This window comes from Diceros bicornis, chromosome X (assembly GCF_020826845.1).
Source record: "Diceros bicornis minor isolate mBicDic1 chromosome X, mDicBic1.mat.cur, whole genome shotgun sequence".
NCBI classification, from domain to species: Eukaryota; Metazoa; Chordata; class Mammalia; order Perissodactyla; family Rhinocerotidae; genus Diceros; species Diceros bicornis.
This window is the reverse complement of record NC_080781.1, coordinates 136216733-136238769: the sequence shown is the minus strand read 5'-3', so window position 1 is coordinate 136238769 and position 22037 is coordinate 136216733. Positions and strand designations below refer to the sequence as shown.

Sequence of the window (22037 nt, the reverse complement as noted above, 5' to 3'; positions counted from 1 at the left end):
ACCCAAGTGTTTTTCCTTCAGTGAGCTCTTTAAAGACTGAAAATGAAATTTCCCTGTGGCCTGTGCTAGCTCATGAACTCTGCCGATGACTTATACAAAGGCATTGGGCCACTGGTGGGAGAGGAGAAAATGACGCAGGAAACCACAGCCTGGCATTCTGCAGAGAGCAGGTATTTCCTTGATGTGCTTTAGGCACTCTTACATCCTGAGTCTTCTGTAGGACCGTTAGCTCGTCTCCTTTGTTTCAGGAGTCACCGAATTACCACTGGGGTCAAGAATCTAGGACATGAGGCTCACCTTGTCCTCTGAAAATGAAACATTCACAGTGCTGACTTCAGTGTAGTTGATGAAATGCGTTATGGAAATGGCCTCCCTCGACTAAGCCTTCTCAGTCCCAGAATTTCAACCCTGGGCCCTGTGGCCACCAGTCCGACAGTCTTTATTAGGTACCTACCACGCTCAAGCCACTTTGAGAGAAATGATTGGTTGGCTCTTCAGTGCTCCAGAGGCCCCAGAGATGACCCATACGTGTCGCTGCCTTATGGACCAAACCCCTAGAGTCAGGTAACTTGAGCAGAGCATGGCTGATTGGGCTCCCAGGACAGCCACCCCAGAGGGAAAGTGATTTCTGTCTGGACTGGCTGCGGCTTCTGCACAGCCTGCAGCCATGGAGAAAGTGCATAGCTCTGGGCTATGGGGCCCAAGGCTTGGGACCACCAAGGGGCAAGCCTGGTTGTATGGCTTTTTGTGCCTCCCACTCCTCCCGGCCCCCATTCGCACCCTGGGTCCCAGTGGCAGCTGCCTGCTTACTGGTCTCTCTCCCCATCAGGCACCAGCTGTGCCCCTGTAGTTGGTTTACGTTGCACCTGAGGGGTCTTTCTCAGCCATGGCTCAGACACAGGCCCTCGTGACATCCGAAGCCTGCCCTTTCCAGTCCCCCGGCCACTGTGTTCCTCTTACCCACTCATCATCTGCCAGCCCAGAGGACTTCCAGCTGCTTTCACTCATCATCTGCTGGGCTCCAGCCCCCACTGGGCCCCTGGCGCTAAACTCTGACACGCTGGGAACTCCAGTCAGGAATGGTGCTCGTGCTGCCCCCTCGTATGTCAATGCCCTTCTCCATCCAGAGGCTACTCAGCTTGTCGGGGTCCCGCTCCAAGGCTGCCTCCTCAGTAAGGTCTTCCTCCCATCCCAGATCCCCCTCACAGCTCCTTCCCCAGGGCTCCCACAGCCCAGCGGCCACGTCCAGTCCCAGTTGGGTTGCTCCTGCCCCCTGTGAGGTTGGGTGGGTCTGTCTCTCCCTCCAGACTAGGAAGGAGGACCTTGAGGATGGCAGAGACCATGATGTGAACCCAGTCCCCAGTATACATGTTGGAATGAAGGAAGTTCTGTGTCACCAGGACCTGGGTGGGGTTTAGTGTCCTTGAAAGCAGCTATGCCTTGTAACAGTGACCATAGTAGCAGATGTGGAGGGCTCCTGCATCACTGGCTATGGGAGTTCTCTGAGGGTCTTTGCCATTTGCTCTTCAGCACAGTCCCTGGGCAGGTTCCAGGAAAGGCCCAAGCCTGGGCCATGGCAGGTGGAGTCACGGGCCCAGCTTCCACCCTGAGGAAGAAGTAGAGCCAGGATGGGGCCCACAGCCTCACCCCCAGACAGGGGCCTTCTGTGTGCCGTGAAGCCACCTGCACACTGCAGGACAAGCAGCAAAGGAAAGTCTTTCTTGTCTGGTGATGTCTCATTTTGTAGTTGTCCAAGGCTAAGGGCATGCTGGTAATCATGTCCTAAGAGGCTAAAAATGGCACGGGGGCCATTGGGTGAAATGCGCCTTTCTAAAGGAGCCACGTGCAAGCTTTGTTAGCAGCCTGCTTCCTCCCCTTGCCTTAGACAGGGAGGCCTGGATTCTAGGAATTTCCACTAGGCTTACTCTCCTTCAGGGACATTATCCCAGTAGGAATTGTGGCATTCAAGTCAGTCTCAATCAATCTCTCTGGTGTAAAATCTTTGAGAGTTGGAAACAGAACAAGCCTCGTGATGATTTTTGCCTATTGGAGACCCTGGAAAAAGGAAGACCACTTGGGAAAGAGAGGCAGTCTCCAGATGGAGATAGACTTGTAGAGATTTAAAAAGCAGTGTTCAGGTTGTGTTATACTGACGAGCCAAAGAGGCATGACCTGTGTGTATGGGCCCCTAGGTGGTATATTTCTTCACAGCAGTCTGAGTCCTGTTGGCTTAAAAACCTGCCAGCACCCAACTCAAATTTTCACATATCCAATTGTTTCTCACAGTGCTCATACTAGCAGATTTTCGGCCTTTTAGAACCTGCCTGCTTTGTGTACCACACCAAACCTCAACCCACATCTATTAAGAATAAATAAGATAGAGCCTTATGGCTCTAAGACCCCAGGCCACTGCCCCAAACCGCTGAGCAACATCGCTTAGACACATGGGCCCCCTCTCTGATGCCTCTCTCCCAGCAGCTCTCTTGTCTTCTTCCCGTAGTCCGATCGGGCTGCTATAACAAAAGACCACAGACTAGGTAGCTTATAGACAACAGAAATTTGTTTCTCATCGTTCTGGAGACTGGAAGTCCAAGGTGCCAGCATGGTGGGGTGATGGCCCTCCTCCGGGTTCCTAGCCGCCACCTTCTCACTGTGTCCTCACACAGTGGAAGGGGCTGGGGATCTCTCTGGGGCCTCTTTTATAAGGTTACTCTCATCCATGGGGCTCTACCGTCATGACTTAAGCACCTCCCAAAGGTCCCACCTCGTAATGCCATCATCTTCGGGGGTTAGGGTTTCAACATATGCATTTGGGGGGACATATCAGTTCGACCATAGTGCTCCCCTTCTGAGACTGCCCTCCTGACCCATAAACCCTGGGACGATCGCATGCTTTGAGGGAGTCCCCTCTAATGCAATCCTGTTGGGGCACCACCCAGTAAAGCTTGTGGTGTGTTGCTGCCTCCCCTGGTCATCTCTTCTTCCTGGATCAGCCCTCAATCCCTCGAACCCCCTACAGTTGGCTAATGAGCTCTTGTGAAATCACATGTCTGACCCTTAGAGGCTGATGATTATCCGACCTGAGGTGCATGTTTTTCAGGGGTCGATTGGGAGGGACTCTAAGGCTGACAAGGCAAAAAGGGCTTAGGAAAGCGTTGCTTGTCACTCGGACTTGTACCGCTGTTGCCGTCTGTCCTTGCAGCATCTCGGCTTTCCTGCTGCTGCAGAAAAGCCACTGACTTTTTGTGGATCCCAGACTCCCAAATCCTAATGGACTGGCTTTAACTCTAAGCTAAAACCTGAAACTGTCCACGATGGTCTGATTCAGCCTCAGCGCGAGCTGTGCTGAATGGAGAGCAGGCCAAGCTCAATGAACAGGTCTTGGACTCTGGGATTGTTGCAGATTTGGGGCACCCCTCTGTGGGGTCTGAATCTGTCATAGCATCTTGGGTGCTGTCCTGCACCATCCGGGTCTTTTGCAGATGCCCGCGATGAAGGGCTTGATATGGGATGGGGCCAAGTGAGATGGAGCTGCTCATGGGCACTGCATTTCTGAGGCGGATGGTTGCACTCCTAACTTGGCGTTCCTGTGAAAGTTGTACATCCGGGGAGGGCCCATCGCAGGGACTGGGAGCCCTCCACGCACTTCAGACAGATCCCACTCAGACCCCCTCTCGGGACGTTCTTCTGCCGTTGACTAGCCGGGTTAGTCGCAGTTTGCAACAAGGACCGATTACCTGACTGTTTCCCTCACTCTCCTGGCGCAGGCACCAGGCGGTGTGAGTGTTAACGGAGCTGTCCCCAGAAAGGCATTGCTCTCTTCTCCATCCCTCACTGCATAAGCGATCAGGATGAAAACAGTTATGTAAATCCATTTTGAAAATTGTTGAAAACCAGGATTTCATCCTGACCACTTCCCGAACATGACGTGTCTTTCTGGCTCACTTGTATGACAGTGTTTCTCTGTGAAAATGCTTTTGTTCCTCTTGCATACAACCCTTCCAGAGGAGAAAGGGTCTGGGGGAGAAGAGGGGATGATGGAAACAATGTAAAGTTTGATCACTGAATGGGACACACTGATTTTGTAAGGATGGAGGAAAAACAAAACCCAACAGCTGGGGAGGTGTGGTGCACGGGGAGGGCTTTTTGATCTTGGTTTTCCAGAAGTACTCCTGGAAGCTTTGCCCTCCTCCTGAAGGAGAACTCACCATGCTGCCTTTGCAAGCTGCCTCAAGTGATGGACTCCAAACTGACTGCTGAGCCTGGGAGCACACCTGACAGCACTGACTATGACACAGCCGGAGGTGGGCCCAGCTCTGGCACTTTTCACACACAACGCCTGCACCACTCGTCGTCGACACTGGTCACAGGCAGCTAAAATTGTTCGGGACAGATTGCTTTGACCACACTCTCTGGCTCCCAGGGGCCCCCTTGTGGTCCTCTAGCTAGGAGATGGGCCTTCAGTCCCCTGACACAACTGTGCACTTCCCTTGAAAGTGTCTGACTCGCTGGCCAAGTGGCAGGAGCATAGGGAGAGAGTGTGGAAATTAATAAAAGAAACCCTAACTAAATTGGATTGGAGTTGGGAAAGTCTGCAGAGGGAGCTCTCACACCCTATCAGACATCCTCAATTACACCAAACAGGAAGAAGTGGATGCTGGCACCTTGGACAGGAAGTAAAACTACTTTACTACTGAAGGAAGATTTCTCTCCCCACCCAGCAACAGCCCAGCCAATGAGAAATGCCACGCTCAGCCAATGAGAAGCTGTTGCCACCCTGAACTGTTACTTTCCCCCAAAGGACTTTCACTTAGAACAGCCCCTCCCTACTCCCCCTTTTCCTCTACAAAAGCAGCTCCCTTCCTTTCTTTTCCGGATTAGCCTATGGTTTGCCATAGCATGCACATCCCACATTGCAATTCTTTTGGCTATTCCTGAATAAACTCATTTTGAGATAAAATAACAGGCAACTTGGCTTTTTAAGTTGACAAGAGAAATAACAGAAGGGATTCCTCTCACACTTTTGGTTCCCTCTGGCTTCTTTCAGAAAGTTTCCTTTCTGTTTGATTTTCTGCACTTTGAATATGATATGTCTGGATGTACATTTTTTTGGTTATTTATCCTACTTGGTGTTCTCTGACCTTCCTGAATTTCTGGTTTCAAGTCTATCATTAATTTTAGGAAATCCTCAGCCATTAATACTTCCAATATTTCTTCTGTTTCTTTCTCTCTTTCTTCCCCTTCTGGTATTACACTAATGCATATGTTTCAATTTTTGCACTGGTCCCACATTTCTTGGGTATTTTCTTCCATCTTTTTCGTTCTTTGTTCTGTTTACATTTCAGTTTTGGACATTGCTGTCGACATTTCTTCAAGCTGGCTCATTCCGTCCTCAGCTGGGTCCAGTCTATTGATGAGCCCATCAAAGGCAGTCTTCCTTTCTGTTACAGTGTCCTTTTTTAATAAAATATATTTTTTGTGGTAAAATACACATAACATAAAATTTACCATCCTATTTTTAAATGTATAGTTCAGTGGTATTAAGTACATTCTTATGGTTGCACAACCATCACCATCATCCATCTCCAGAATTCTTTTCATCTTGCAATACTGAAACTCTATACCCATTAAACAATAACTCCTCATTCCGCCTTTTCCCTAACCCCTGGCACCTATCATCCTACTTTCTGTCTCTATGAATTTGACTACTCTAAGTACCTCATATAAGTGGAATCACACAGCATTTGTCTTTTTGTGTCTGCATTATTTTACTTAGCATAATGTCCTCAAGGCTCATCTATGTTGTAGTATGTTGACCTAAAGTGAATAAACAGCCAGTTATTTTACCAGCAAAATGGGTTTATTCGGGAACAACAAATAATTGCAATTGGGGACCTGTGGTCTATGGCAAACCACAGGCATGTCCAGAGAAACAAAGGAGAAAAACATACTTTTATGAAGCTGGGAGGGGCTGTTATAAACAAAGAGTCCATTGGAGGAAGCTGGAAGTTCAACATATACTGAGGTTTCATTGGCTGAGTTATGGCACTGTCTCATTGGTTGAGCTGTTGCTGGGCAAGGAGGAATTTCTTCCTTCCTTCTGCTGGGATAGTAAAGCAGAATAACTTCCTGTGGGACATGCACAGTATGTCTCTTCCTGTTGGGATCTGTAGTGTACATTAAGAGGCTCGTGCATGCAAGTTCTCTCTTCTGGCCTCCTGACTCCATTTAAAATGACGTTTCTGTGTATTATTTTTCACCAACATATGTCAGAATTTCCTTCCTTTTTAAGGCTGAATAATTCCCTTGTATGTTTGTACCACATTTTGCTTATCCATTCACCTGTTGACAGACACTTGGTTTGCTCCCACTCTTCTAGTGTTCTGAGACTCAATTTCAACACTGGGGGGAGGTGGTTCCCACACATACAACAAGCGGTTCTGACACTGTCTACCCGTAGATAGCATCAGATTCCACAGGTAAGGGGTCAGTCCTACAAGACTGCCCCACCCCCCAGTTCAGTTGCCAGTCACAAGCCCAGGTTGTTACCCGTGCTTCTCACTGACCAGCTACAGATTGGAGGTTCCAACAACCCCCTCCAACTCAGGGTGCCAATCGCAAATGCAGGTTATTACCTGTGCTTCTGACCAACTGGCTAGAAATCCGAGGTTCCAAGGACCCCCTCCTCAGGTTAAATTAATTTGCCAGAGAGGCTCACAGAACTCAGTGAAAACATGTTACTTACCAGATCACTGGTTTATTGTAAAAGGATATAACTCAGGAACAGCCAGATGTAGAGCTGCATAGGGCAAGGTACACAGGAAGGAGCACAGAGCTTCCATGCCCTATCCAGGCACACTACTGTCCCCGATTCTCCACATGTTCACCAACCCAGAAGCTGCTCTCCGAACCCTGTCCTCTTGGTTTTTTACGGAGACCTCATTACATTGTCACCAGTGATTAAATCATTGGCCATTGGCGACTGATTCAACTTCTAGGCCCTCTCCCCTTCACAAGGGTCAGGAGAGTGGGGCTAAAAGTTCTAACCCTGTAATAACATGTTCAGTTCTCCTGGTTACCAGCTCCCATCCTTGGGTGGGGTCCAAAAGTCACTTCATTAACATATCCAGAGATACCTCTAACACTCTCAACACTTTAGAAGATTCCAAGGGATTTAGGAGCTGTGAGTCAGGAACTCTGGACAAAGACCAAATATATATGAGAAATATATGTTGGTCAACTGAATAACCAAATATATATTTTTCTTATAAATCACAATGTCACACTCACATTTTAGCTTTTATGAACAATGTTGCTATGAACGTGGGTGAACAAATACCTTTTTGAGACCCAGCTTTCAATTCTTTTGGGTATATACTCAGAAGTGGGATCGCAGGATCATACGGAAATTCTATTTTTAATTTTTTGAGGAACCGCCATACTGTTTTCCACAGCGGCTATATCATCATACATTCCCACCAACTGTACACTAATGGTTCCAATTTCTCAACATCCTCATTAACACATGTTATTTTCTGGGTTTGTTTTTTTTTCTTTTGATAGTAACCATCCGAATGGGTGTGAGGTCATATCTCATTGTGGTTTTGGTTCACATTTCCCTAGTGATTAGTGATGTTGAGCATCTTTTCATTTACTTATCGGCCACGTGTATATCTTCTTTAGAGAAATGTCTATTCAAGTCCTTTGACCATTTTTGAATAGGGTTATTTGGTTTTTTTTTAAAGTTAGGTAGATCTATATGTGCTGTCATGGGAATATCCTGCATCCATCATATTAAGTGGCAAAGACATGTGACAGATCAATATGTACATCATTACCTATGTACGTTAAAAACACCACGTATTTCATAGCATAATTAAGTATGAAAAAATCCTAGAATAAGCTTTGAAATAACGTACAGCAATATGTTATTCGGGGTGACCTCAGAGAAGGGGACGTATTTCTCAGGAAATCCTTGCAGATGATGGACATAAAACAACTCATTCTTCACTGTTGTTCAACTGCAGTGTGACAAGGGCCCAGGATACCTTCCCTTCCAACTGAGGGGGAGATTTATCTCGGGTTTATCCATGATCCATAAGAAATTTTTCTGAGCAATTTTCCACTTCAGATTTTCTTCTCAGCCCTAAGATACACACTGCCCTGGCTAGGGGCATTTATACTTGAGTGCTCTGCCCGGGACCGCACCACTGCTCACCTTGTTTGACTTGTTCTTGAGGGGACACTTCACCACCTTCCTTCTAGGACTGGGGCTCCTAGACTCTCATTCTGTGGGTGGGGGGCATCCTCCATACCCTCCTTTCCCCACTACTAACACAGGCCTTCCAGAGAGCAGAGGCTCAGCAAAAGTCTGAGGAAGAAACGAGCCAGTGAGCAGGGGTCTCATTTACTCAAATGAAATTTGTCTGACTTTCTTGAATAACCCAAGCAAATCCGTGTATAAGTATATCTTTTAGCTTGATAGAATGACAGAAGAGAAGGGATAAGAAGCCAAGAATTAAGTATCTTCTACATTTCTTTCTCTATTTCCTGACCCCATCAATTTGACTGCTAATTTCTTTCACATTTCCAAGGAAATTCCTGTTCCAGTGCCATGTCACCTGTTCAGATCACAGACTACAATGGACGGTGTCCCAATGACTTTTACAAAATAGCAAAACTCTTCCTCTTGGACTGGATAAGTACAAATTCATATGTGGTCAACGTCATTCCCAAACTTAGATGCTGAAGCTAATTAAACCTTCTACTACAAGGAACAGCATTTGAAAAACTCCTAAAAGAAACCAAGATCCATCTCCAAGATCAATCATAGAGAACAGGATCCCAAAGATGCTATGCACTGTGTCTCCTCACCTCGCCCTGGCCATCCACTACTTAGGACACTGACTGCTCTCCCTTCAAACACACAGTGAAGAAGTGGCCTCACTTCATTCCTGGCAGGAGAAGCTGCTGGATGTGGGCCTGGACTGAGCCTGGTTGCAACTCTGGCTCAGGCCCCCTCTTCCTCATCGCTCACAGCCTCTTCGCACACGTGGAGGAAGGAACCTGGATCCCTGCTACCCACCCTGAGCAAATACTCCAGGACTTTCATCTTGCTGGTTTCAGTGTGGGCCCTGGGACCCCAAAGGAACTCGTAGCATGCAGGATTGCTGTCGGGCACCTGCCGGTATGCCACGTATGGTTCTCGCACCCAAACTTTGGTGAGGAGCTCCCTGGGCTCCCCATAGATGAAGTGCTCTGTCCCGGCACACACCCCCATGACACTCAGCGCTTCCCAGATGTCCTCCTCAGGGGCGCAGTCGCCCTCCAGGAGGATCACGTCCAGGAGCAGCACCAGGAGGCCGGTCTTGGGCATGCTCTGCTCACCGCTCAGCATCCCATCGTATGTGAGGCCCAGGGTGGTGACCAGGACGTAGGATTGGTGGTTGGGGTCCACTTCCTTCACGCCAACGCCAAAGACCAGCTGCATGCACTCAGAGACTCAGCTGAAGATCACAGGAAGTGGTCCTGGTATTCTCTGATGACCAGATTCAGCATTTCCGCCTTTGTGGTCGCCTCCTTTGTGCAATACCGGAGGAGCAGGAACCCCACCAGATCAGCGATCTTCAAATGTAGTGCGTCTTGGAGCGAACACTCGACATCTTCCAGGTCCTCCCAGGTACTTGACCCCTCTTCATCTTGGTTGCTAGAGCCATCGTGTTCAGATTGGCTCCATGGAGCGGCTGCCATGGTAGTGGGGGAGGGCCAGGCACTCTGAGGGCTCTGGGGAGGACTTGGGGTCACAGCAGCAGCCACCTCCTCCAGGGTGCCCAGGAACAGGACAGAGGGGGAGGGGGAGGAGGAGAGGGAGGAGGAGAGGGATGTGGCCTCCTCCTCAGCCCCGGACAGCTGTGCATCCACTAGGCCGTAGGCCTCTCTTGGGTCCTGATGGTCTTCCTAACGCTTGCAGAGCTCACTCATCTGACCTAGAGGCATGACGACACGTGTCCAGCAGCTGGCAGGAACGTGGGCAAGAGGTGACCAATGGGGACCCACGGGCGTGTGGGAGAGAGGGAGTGTGAGTGCCCTCAGCTGAGAAACGCAGCCTTGGTGGCTCTGACAAAGGCGACTTATAGGTCTCCTCTTTAGGGGTGCTCTCAGTTTAGGAGGGCTCTGTCCTCCTGGGTGGCCTGTGACCTAAGAACCTGAAGGAGGAAGTGAGACGGCTTCTCAGGGTGCACCCATCACAGCCCGAGGTTCTGGGGACAACAGTGGGGTGGGGTGGGCTTGGGCACTGCGGGGTCTTCTCAGTTCTGGCATGGCGTAGCCCCTGGGTACACGTTCAGGGTGTGTACCTCACCTTGACTCCTGGCACTGCCTGGGCCTCCTCTGCTCTGTGACCTGAGAACACGAGCCTCAGAGCAAGGCCTTCACCTGTGGGTTCCTGGAGCTCCTGTAAGAGGAAACAAGGGAGCACGTCAGGGTGCAGACTGCAAGCAGAGCCCTGGGCCCCCAGTGCTGACAGGAGTGGCGGGCCGGACTCTGTGAGGTCCCCACTGTTCTGGGGAGCGTGGTCCCCTGCGTGCTCACTCAGGGTCCTCACCTTTCCCCTGGCAGCCCCTGGGCCCCACCCCTCTGCTGCCCTGAGACAAAACTCTCAGATCAAGACCACACACCCCTGAGGCTGCACAGAAGGAAGTGAGGGGGCCCCACATCAGGCCACACCTGCCCAAGGGCTAACAGGAGGCACCAAGGGACAATAAGGGGTGGCCAAACTCTGTGGGTTCCATGTGTCCTGGGATGGGTGGTCTGCTCAGTCTTTACCTTGACACCCTCAGGGCCTGAGACAACTCTCTCTGTTGACCTGAAGCCACCTTCCTTAGGCAAAGGCCTCGTCTCCCGAAGACACGGGAAGAGGAAGTGAGGGGGAATCAATCCACACCCCGGAGCAGATGGTAGGGGAGTGTTTCTGTGGTGGCCCCTCTGTCCTTCCTCAGGGTCCTCCCCTTGAGCCCTGGCAGGTCCTGGGATCCTCCCTCTGTGGATCCGAGGCCCTCACTGGCCTGAGAGCCCTGGGGAAAGTCTGTGGAGGTCACCTCAGGCCACCAAGCACGGGGACGCCCAGGGCTGATGGCAGGGGCTGACAGGGATTGCCTGGGGCTCCTCGGCCCTCCCTCTGCTCCTCTCCTGAGCTCCCATCAGGGCCTGGGCCCCGGCCTCTGCCCCCTGAGGCCGCTCCCCGCAGACCCAGGACTCCCCAGCAGGCTCCTCTGAGGACGAGGTGGGGGCGGGGAACTCTGCCTGACCACCCTGCCCCCTCCCCTTCCCCCGGGGTCCCTCAGGGCAGACCTGGACGCCGTGGGGCCTGGAGTCCTCCCTCCCGGGGCTACCTGGACGCCTGGCCGGGCCTGGGCTCCTTCCCTCTGCCGCCCCGATCCGGCCTCCCACCACGAGGCCCTCGGCTCCCTCAGACCTCGGAGGCAGAAGCCAGAGGACGTCACATCCGGACACCATAGCCCGGGGTCTCCCAGGGCTGACGGCAGGGGCAGAGACGGTGTGTGGGGCGTCCCTCGGCCAGACCTCTGCTCCCCACTTTGTCTCTGGCCCGACCTGGGCCCCCTGCTTTCTCTGGGCCTCAGTCTGCATCCGTCAGACCAGGACTCTGACTCTCTGAGCTCCCTGAGCAGTTTGGGGACCTGGAGAATACCGTTTCCTACATGCAAACGTGAAGACCAACTTATGGAAGGTAAATACCTGCCTCATCTTCCTACAGTGTTAAAACCCAAGTCTGAGTACTATCCCTACCGAGATGAATGCGACCCCCACCCCACCCCCCCCACCCCGATTTTCAAACAAGACTAAGATACCCAGTTGAGCAAATCTGTTCACTGAAGACACCCCGAAGGCAGTGATTTCAATATTGAAAACAGAAAACTGAGGAGAGCCAAGTGGACACTGGGAAAATGAAGTGTGATGGAAAATTTCCCTATCAGTAGCCAAGAAGTGAGTGGTGTTCAAGGTGCATAAGAAATTTTTAGGAGGGAAGTTGAATGGTTCACATCTCCACAGAAACTTAAATATATCCACATTACCTTAGAAGGATTTTAGGTAAGACGGACTAAAACTGGTTAATGGTGAAGGGTGAGAAACAACAGAATGAACCACTAAATGGGCGGCCATGGGGAAATGTTTGGAGGAAACACCCTCTCCCTGTCATGTAACCCACCAGAATTGAACATGAGGTGGTGAGGTGCAGTGCTCAGTCAGTTTGAGAAGACTCTTTAGGGGTGCTAAAGAAATGCCCCCTTTCTCCAACCAGAACATCTTGGCCTCCTCACTTCCCCCACCCCCTATGGAGGTATTAGGATGGTGCTTTGCGATATCTAAGCCACATCTTGGCCTCCCCAGCATCCCCCCACCCAAAGACACATCAGTATGGTGCTTTGTGATGTCTAAGCCCCTCCCCCAGGGCTACCAGTGACTGGAGGAGAACTTTGCTAACCAATAAAAGCCTAAGGGTAAGGCCCCTCATTATCCTGAGGAGGGGTATATATAGGCAGATCAGGTGGCCTGGGGTAGATCAGTGGATAATTTTGACATGGCGAAGGTGACCAGGAAACCACAAGTTTCTAGCACAGTCATGGAACAACTGATCCCAAGCACCAAAAGTAGGAAGAAGAGGAAAATACCCTGTCAACCCAGGTACAGAGACAGTGTCAAGGTGAGATGATCTCACCCAAGCTCCCCCTCCTCTTCCCCATTAACACTCTCCACAAGACTCCTTTCCTCTTCTTGCCTGGCAGACCCCCTCCTCAGCCTGCCCTCCCTCTCATGAAGCCCTTCTTCCCATCCATCCCTAATCATCTTCCCCAAAACCAATGTCCTTCTTTGCTCACCCTGTTGTCACTCCAGGTGCCCAAGACAACATTGGGAGTAAAAAGACCCCTTCAAGGGAGTTCAAGAAAAAAAGCCTCTCCAAAAACTCCCACCCTTTCAAGGAAACTTAAGAAAGCTAGAAAACCAACACTATTTGGTCACTATCACAGGCTGAATATGAACTGAATAAAAGTGAGCCAGAGAAGGACCCTGCTCTGAGAGCGTGAAGTCCACCACTTCACGTGACTACCTGAGCAGCAGGTAACTTCAGAACAAGGCCAGAGACCCCAGAATTATCTGAGAAGTCTCTGAGGTCTGGCCCTTGAGAAATGACCAACAGTGTAGAGGCCAAATCTTACACCTACAGAGTACACCAGTAGTGATGATTAAAATAAAATCAACAAGTTATTGAAAAAATTTGTGTGTGTTCATGAGCTCTCTGAATGTGAGGAGGAGGAAGGAGGGGAAGAGGTAGGTGCGTGAGAAAGGAGGAAGATTGGAGGTCAAACCAGAAGGGCCATAGTTAGCCAGACATGGAGGATAAGTAGTGAGTGAGGTCTGAGCACTGAAGACAAACAGCAACAACAAAAAGGTTATACTTTATCCCATAGGCAAGGAGGAAAACGGCTTGATGTTTCCGCCTGTGTGTGTTTTGGGGGAGCAGGGCAGGATGTCAAGGTGTAGATTGCAAGAACCTACATGGAGTGAGTGAAGTGTGTGTGGGTGACAGTGACCCAACAAAGGGCAGACAAATCCATCACCTCTAGGCCACTTACCTCGTAGTCATGTTTGTTGTGCCCCACCCTATGCTGTAAGCAACTGAAGGTCCTCAAAATGACCAAAAATCTCATGCTAGTAAAGTCAATGACAGCAGTCTCCAACACTAAAATAATGGTGATTGGACACTCAAATCCAACACCGGTTAGGCCACTTTTTTGTTAAGAAACTTGAGGTGAAGTAGTGGCCTCCCAAAGGCAAGGCAGTGGGAATAGTTCACTCCCAGTGCAGGCAATAAATTTCAGACAATTTTTTAAATTAAATTTTTAATTTTGAGATAATTGTAGGCTCAGATGCAGTAGTAAGAAATAATAAAAAGAGCTCTTTTAGCCAGCTCCCCCTAAAAATGGTACTATATTGTAAAACTGTAGTAGTACAACATCACAACTGGGATATCTACATGGACACAGTCAAGGTACAGAATATTTCCATAGTTTCAAAAATCTCTCATGTTGCCCACTTATGGACACATCCATTTCCCTCCTACCTCCACCCTCTCCTTAAACCCTGGTAACCATTCATCTGTTCTCCATTTCTATATTGTCATTTCAAGAATATTATATAAACTGAATCATATAGTATGTAAGTTTTGGGAATTGGCTTGTTTTCTCTCAGTATTATTCTCTGAAGATTCATCCAGGTCATTGTATATATCAATAGTTCATGTCTTTTTATTGCTGAGTAGTGTTCCATGGTATGTATGTACTACAGTTTGTTTGTCTGTTACCCCATTGAAGGACATCTGGATTGTTTCTGGTGTTGGGCTTTTTTGAATAAAACTGTTCTGAATGTTCATGTATAGTCTCTGGGTGAAAATAAGTTTTCACTTCTCTGTACCCAGGGCATTCCTGAAATGCCCAGGAATGTATGAGTCACATGGTAGTTGCATGTTTAGTTTTATAAGAAACTGCCAAACTGTTTTACAGAGTGGCTGTAACATTTTATATCCCCACCAGCAATGTATGAGTGATGCAGTTTCTCCGCATCCTCAGCAGCATTTATTGTCACTATTTTTTATTTTAGCCATTCTGGTAGGTGTACAGTAATATCTCATTGTGGTTTTCACTTGCATTTCCCTAATGACTAACGATGTTGAACATCTTTTCATGTGCTTATTTGCCATCTGTACATATTCTTTGGTGAAATGTCTGCTCATGTCTTTTACCTGTTTTCTAATTGCATTGTTTGGGGTTTTTTTACTGTTGAGTTTTGAGAGTTCATCATATGTCCTAGTGCTAGTGCTTTATTGGGTATGTGATTTGCAAATATTTTCTCTCAGTCTGTATCTTGTGTTATCAGTCTCTTAACAGGGTCTTTTGTAGAGCGAATTTTTTTAATGTTTATAAATATTATTGGGGCCAGCCCCGTGGCTTAGCGGTTAAGTGTGTGCGCTCTGCTACTAGCGGCCCGGGTTCGGATGCCGGGTGGGCACCGACGCACCGCTTCCCCGGCCATGCTGAGGCCGCATCCCACATACAGCAACTAGAAGGATGTGCAACTATGACAAACAACTATCTACTGGGGCTTTGGGGGAAAAAATAAAGGAGGGGGATTGGCAATAGATGTTAGCTCAGAGCCGGTCTTCCTCAGCAAAAAGATGAGGATGAGCATGGATGTTAGCTCAGGGCTGATCTTCCTCACAAAAATAAATAAATAAATAAATAAATAAATAAATAAATAAATAAATAAATAAATAAATAAAATATTATTAAATAATTATTTATAAATTAATTTTTTACTTTTTTTTAAAGTTTTTTTTTTCTTTTTCTTTTTTTTTTTGTGAAGAAGATCAGGCCTGAGCTAGCATCCATGCTAATCCTCCTCTTTTTGCTGAGGAAGACCGGCTCTGAGCTAACATCTATTGCCAATCCTCCTCCTTTTTTCCCCTAAAGCCCCAGTAGATAGTTGTGTGTCATAATTGCACATCCTTCTAGTTGCTGTATGTGGGATGCCGCCTCAGCATGGCCAGAGAAGCGGTGGGTCGGTGTGCGCCCGGGATCCGAACCTGGGCCGCCAGTAGCGGAGCGGGCGCACTTAACCGCTAAGCCATGGGGCCGGCCCCTAATTTTTTACTTTTATGGATCATGATTTTGGTGTCAAGTTGTAAGAACTCGTTGCCTAGCCCTCCATCCTAAATATTTTCTCATTTTTTTCTAAAAGTTTTATAGTTTTGTGTTTTACAATTAAGTCAATTATTCTTTTTATGTTAATTTTGTATGGGGTAGTATATGTTAAGTTTTTCAAGCTAACAGGTTGAAATCAACTTTTGTTTTTGTTTTGTTTGTTTGGCGTTTTGTTTGTTTGTTTTGGCCTACAAATATACAATTGCTCAGCACCATTTGTTAAATAGGTTGTCTTTCCTCTATTGAATTGCTTTTGTGCCTTCAACAAACGTCAATTGGGCATATTAGTATGGTTCTATTTCTGAGTTCTTTTATTCCATTGATCTATATGTCTATTCCTCCACCAATCTAATGTAGTCTTGATTACTGTAGCTATATAGTAAATTTTGAAATATGTTAGACTAAAATTCTTCTTTTTCAAAAATGTTTTAGCTATTCCAGTTCATTTGTCTTTCCATATAAATTTTAGAATAAACTCATCTATATCCACAAAATTTCTTGCTGGGATTTTGATAGGAATTGCATTATACCTGTGTATCCATTTAATTGATACAAGGTCAGAGAGGTCATCTATTTCTCCCTGGGTGAGATTTGATAGTTTGTATCTTTCCATGAATTTATCTACTTCATCTAAATTATTGAACTTATGGCCATAGAGCTGTTTGTAATATTCTGTTATTATCAATTTAATATCCATGTGATGACTAGTGGTCTTTCCTTTTTCATTCCTGATATTGATAATTTGTGTCTTCTTTTTTTTTCCTTGGATAGTCTGGTTACAGTTTGATCAATTTTATTGATCTTTTCAAAGAACTTGTTTTTTGCTTTATTTTCTTTATTGTTTTTCTGTTTTATTTATTTATTTATTTTTATTGTGGTAACACTGGTTTATAATATTATATAAATTTCTGGTGTACATCATTATATTTCAGTTTCTTTGTAGATTACATCATGTTCACCACCCAAAGACTAATTGCAATCCATCAACATACATATGTGCCTAATCACCCCTTTCACCCTCTTCCCTCCCCCCCCCCCGGTAACTACCAATCCAATCTCTATCTCTATTTGTTTGTTTGTTGTTGTTTTTATCTTCTATTTATGAGTGAGATCATATGGTATTTTACTTTCTCCTTTTTACTTATTTCACTTAGCATAATACCCTCAATGCCCATCCATGTTGTCACCAATGGGTAGATTTCATCCTTTTTTAGGGCTGAGTAGTGTTCCATTGTGTATATATACCACATCTTTATCCATTCGTCCCTCAATGGGCGCTTAGGTTGTTTCCAAGTCTTGGCTATAGTGAATAATGCTGCAGTGAACATAGGGGTGCATATATCTTTACACACATGCATTTTCATGTTTTTTGGCTAAATACTTGGCAGTAGGATAGCTGGATCATATGGTAGTTCTATCCTTAATTTTTTGAGGAATCTCCATACTGTTTTCCATAGTGATTGCACCAGTTTGCATGCCCACCAGCAGTGTATGAGAGTTCCTTTTCTCCACATCCTCTCCAACACTTGTTATTTCCTGTCTTGTTAATTATAGCCATTCTGACGGACATGAGGTGATATCTCATTGTAGTTTTGACTTGCATTTCCCTGATAATTAGGGACGTTGAATATCTTTTCATGTGCCTGTTGGCCATCTGTATATCTTCTTTGGAGAAGTGTCTGTTCAGATCTTTTGCACATTTTTTAATTGGGTTGTTAGTTTTTTTGTGGTTGTTGAGATGTATGAGTTCTTTATATATTTTGGATATCAACCCCTTATCAGACATATGGTTTACAAATATCTTCTCTCAGTTAGGTTGTCTTTTCATTTTGTTGATTGTTTCCTTTGCTGTGCAGAAGATTTTTAGTTTGATGATGTAGCCTCATTTCTTTATTTTTTCTATTGTTTCCCTTGCCTTGTCAGACATGGTGCTTGAAAATATGCTGCTAAGACCAATGTTGAAGAGCGTACTGTCTGTTTTCTTCTAGAAGTTTCATAGTTTCAAGTCTTAAATTCAAGTCTTTAATCCATTTTGAGTTAACTTTTGTGTATGGTGTAAGATAATGGTCTACATTCATTTTTTGCATGTGGCTGTCCAGTTTTCCCAACACCATTTATTGAAGAGACTTTCTTTTCTCCATTGTATGCTCTTGGCTCCCTTGTTGAAAATTAGCTGTCAATAGATGTGTGGGTTTATTTCTGGGCTCTTGATTCTGTTCCATTGATCTGTGTGTCTGTTTTTGTGCCAGTACCATGCTGTTTTGGTTACTATAGCTTTGTAGTGTATTTTGAAGTCAGGAAGTGTGATACATCCAACTTAGCTCTTTTTTCTCAGGATTCCTTTGGCTATTCAGGGACTTTTGTTGTTCAATAAAAATTTTAGGATTCTTTGTTCTATTTCTGTGAAAAGTGTTGTTGGAACTTTGACAGAGATTGCATTGAATCCATAGATTGCTTAAGTAAGTATGGACATTTTAACTATGTTAATTCTTCCAATCCAAGAGCACAGAATATCTTTCCATTTCTTTGTGTCTTCCTCTATTTCTTTCAACAATGTTTTATAGTTTTCAGTGTACTGGTCTTTCACCTCTTTGGTAAAATTTATTCCTAGGTATTTTATTCTTTTCGTTGAAATTGGAAATGGGATTGTATCATTAATTTTGCTTTCTGCTACTTCATTGTTAGTGTACATAAATGCAACTGAATTTGTATGTTGATTTTACATCCTGCAAGTTTACTGTATTCATTTATTATTTCTAAAAGGCTTTTGGTAGATTCTTTACAGTTTTCTACATATAAATCATGTCATCTGCAAATAGTGACAGTTTCACTTCTTCCTTTCCAATCTGGATCCCTTTTATTTCTTTTTCTTGCTTGATTGTTCTGGCTAGGACTTCCAATACTATGTTAAATAAGAGTGGTGAAAGTGGGCATCCTTGCCTTTTTCCTATTCTTAGAGAGGTAGCTTTCAGTCTTTCTCCAATGAGAATGATATTAGCTGTGGGTTTGTCATATATGGCCTTTATTGTGTTGAGGTACTCTCCTTCTATACCCATTTTATTCAGAGTTTTTATCTAAATAGATGCTGTATCTTATCAAATGCTTTCTCTGCATCTATTGAGATGATCATATGATTTTTATTCTTCATTTTGTTAATGTGGTGTATCCCATTGAATCAATTGCAGATGTTAAACCATCCGTGCATCCCTGAAATAAATCCCACTTGATCATGGTGTGATTTTTTTAATGTATTATTATATTCGATTTGCTAGTATTTTGTTGAGGATTTTTGCATCAATGTTCATCAGAGATAATGTCCTGTAATTTTATTTTTTTGCATTGTCTTTGTCTGGTTTTGCTATTGAGGTAATGTTAGCATCATGAGTTAGGAAGCTTTCCCTCCTCTTCAATTTTTTGAAAAAATTTGAGAAGTATAGGCATTAAGTCTTCTTTGAATGTTTGGTAGAATTCAACAGGGAAGCCCTCTGGTCTTGGACTTTTATTTTTCGGAAGGTTTTTGATTCCTGTTTCAATCTCCTTACTGTTGATTGGTCTATTCAAGTTGTCTATTTCTTCTTGATACAGTTTTGGAAGGTTGTATAATTCTACGAATTTATCCATTTCTTCTAGATTATCCAATTTTTTGGTGTATAGCTTTTCATAGTATTCTCTTATAATGTTTTGTATTTCTGAGGTGTTTATTGTAATTTCTCCTCTTTCATTTCTGATTTTATTTATTTGAGCCTTCACTCTTTTTTTCCTGGTGAGTCTAGCTAAAGGTTTGTCAATTTTGTTTATCTTTTTGAAGAACTAGCTCTTACTTTCATTGATGTTTTCTATTTATTTTAGTCTCTATATCATTTATTTCTGTTCTGATTTTTATTATTTCCTTCCTTCTATTGATTTGGGGCTTTGTTTATTCTTCTTTTTCTAGTTCCTTTAGATGCACTGTTAGATTGTTTATTTGATATTTTTCTTGTTTGCTGAGATAGGCCTGTATTGCTATAAACTTCCCTCCTAGAACTGCTTTTGCTGTATCCCATAAATTTTGGAATGTCGTATTTTCATTTACATTTGTCTCCAGGTATTTTTTGATTTCTCCATTGACCCAGTCGTTGTTCAGTACCATTTTGTTTAATCTCCACATATTTGTGGTTTTTCCGTTTTCTTCCTGTAGTTGATTTCTAGTTTCATACTGTTGTGGTCAGAAAAGATGCTTGGTATTATTTCAATCTTCTTAAATTTATAGAGACTTGTTTTATGGCCTAATATGTCATCTATCCTGCAGAATGTTCCATGTGCATTCGAAAAGAATGTGTATTCTGTGTTTTTTAGATGGAATGTTCTGTATATATCTACTAAGTCCATCTGGTCTACTGTGTCATTAAGGCCAATGTTTCCTTATTGATCTTCTGTTTGGATGCTCTATTCATTGGTGTAAAAAGAGTGTTAAATTACCCTACTATTATTATACTGCTGTCTATTTCTCCTTTTATGTCTGTTAATAACTGCTTAATATATTTAGGTGATCCTACATTGGGTGCATAGATATTTACAAGCATTATAGCCTCTTGTTTGATTGTTCCCTTGATCATTATATAGTGCCCTTCTTTGTCTCTTGTTACAGTTTTTGTTTAAAAGTCTATTTTGTCTGATATGAGTATTGCTATCCCAGCTTTCTTTTCATTGCCATTTTCATGGAGTATCTTTCTCCATCCCTTCACTTTCAGATTGAGAGTGTCTTTAGGTCTCTTGTATGCAGCATATATATGAGTCTTGTTTTTTTATCCAATTGGCTACCCTATGCCCTTTGATTGGAGCATTTAGTTCATTGACTTTTAAAGTAGCTATTGATAAGAATGTACTTATTGCCATTTTGTTACTTTTTTTCTGGATAGAGGTGGCCTTATGTAAGAGATGCCTTATGAGGCCCAGCAGTATGCTTCTCTCTTGCCACCAGTTCCATATGTTCCAGGAGTGTCCCCTCTATGGGCTACACGTGTCCTTCTGTTATGACAGGTTTGCTCTTGCTGCAGGTGCCTGGGGAGGCTAGACTGTCCCCCTGAATGTCTGTTTGTAATGCTTCAGCTTCTTGAGGCTGCTATGGTCCTTTCAGTCACATTATCAGGTGTGGGGATCCCCAGCACAGTTGGCTGCAAGGTCTAATAGCACATTCCTGCTGCAGTTTTTCTGTTAAGTGAGTAGGCCCCCAGCGTGGCTGGTTGCTAAACTCAGGGGCTTACAATTGCTGTAGGCCTCTGACCTGCAAGGCTGTTGTAAGTTTTCTCAGGGTGGCAGCTGATTGGGGCCAGCCTCAGGCATGGGATCACCCAATTGTTTCAGGCTTTGGTAGGTGAGGCCAATCCCCTATGTAGCTGTTTGGGAAGCACAAGTCTGCTACAGCTGGCAGGCCCCACAGCCCTCAGGGCCACACACTCTCCCAACACAGTCCTGCCCCATGCGCCTGCCCCGACCCACTGAAACGGACTCAGTCACCCCACTGCAGAGTTCCTACACACTCCACCCACTGCTCACCCATGCCCTGCCCCACAAAGTTGGACCCACTCACCTGGTTGCAGAGGTTCCAGGCACTTGACCTATGCATGCCCACAAGTTGCCCGAGGGCTTGCTGTTGCATGAGACCAGTCCCTAGGGTGGGCTGCCTGCTCTGGCTGAGCTGGATTAAATTGGTTCTCTAGTGGGTGGGGCAGACCCTGGGCTAATAGGCCAGGGGAAGAACTCCAATGGCATCTGCCAGCATCTGTGTCAGCACATCTGTACTAGGTCACAATGATGGCTGTTGCCAATGTCTCAGTCCCTGTAGAGGTCTCACTTCTCACTGAGATGCACCCAGAGCCTATCATGTGAGTCTCTTTTCACCAAATGACTGCGCACATTTATTTCTGTTGATTTTAAGCTGCTTTCTAAAGTGGGTGAATTTGTGCATGGGCCCTTTAAGAGCAGGCTTTTCTGGGAGTATTCCCCGATGTAGTTAATAGCCAGCAAAGCCAGGTATTATGACACTTGTCTTGGTTGTGCTGAGTCCAAAAGCTGCTTATGGTGGTAACGCTCCTCCGCTCAGAGCCCCCATTCCCCCATGGAAGGCTGCATACCTTACGTTTGCTCCTGGCCAGCTGTGAAGCGTCTCAGCTAGAAGGTGGCTTTTTTCTCTCCCGAAAGGAATTTCTGCCTCTTCCACCTAAATCAGAACTGTCCCTTTTTGTGAGGGTTCTTTTTATCCAGTTTTCAGTTCTCTCTTAG

General features: G+C 45.5%; 1 protein-coding gene across 1 annotated transcript; it reads right to left on the bottom strand.

The window, feature by feature from the left end:
- Positions 1-8343: 8343 nt before the first annotated feature.
- On the bottom strand, positions 8344-21381 carry LOC131400400 (melanoma-associated antigen 11-like). The gene is given in 4 exon segments (XM_058535134.1): positions 8344-9522; positions 9525-9851; positions 10435-10453; positions 21346-21381. Coding segments are annotated over 4 exon segments (894 nt in total). The 3' UTR covers positions 8344-9010.
- Between the last annotated feature and the right edge of the window lie 656 nt (positions 21382-22037).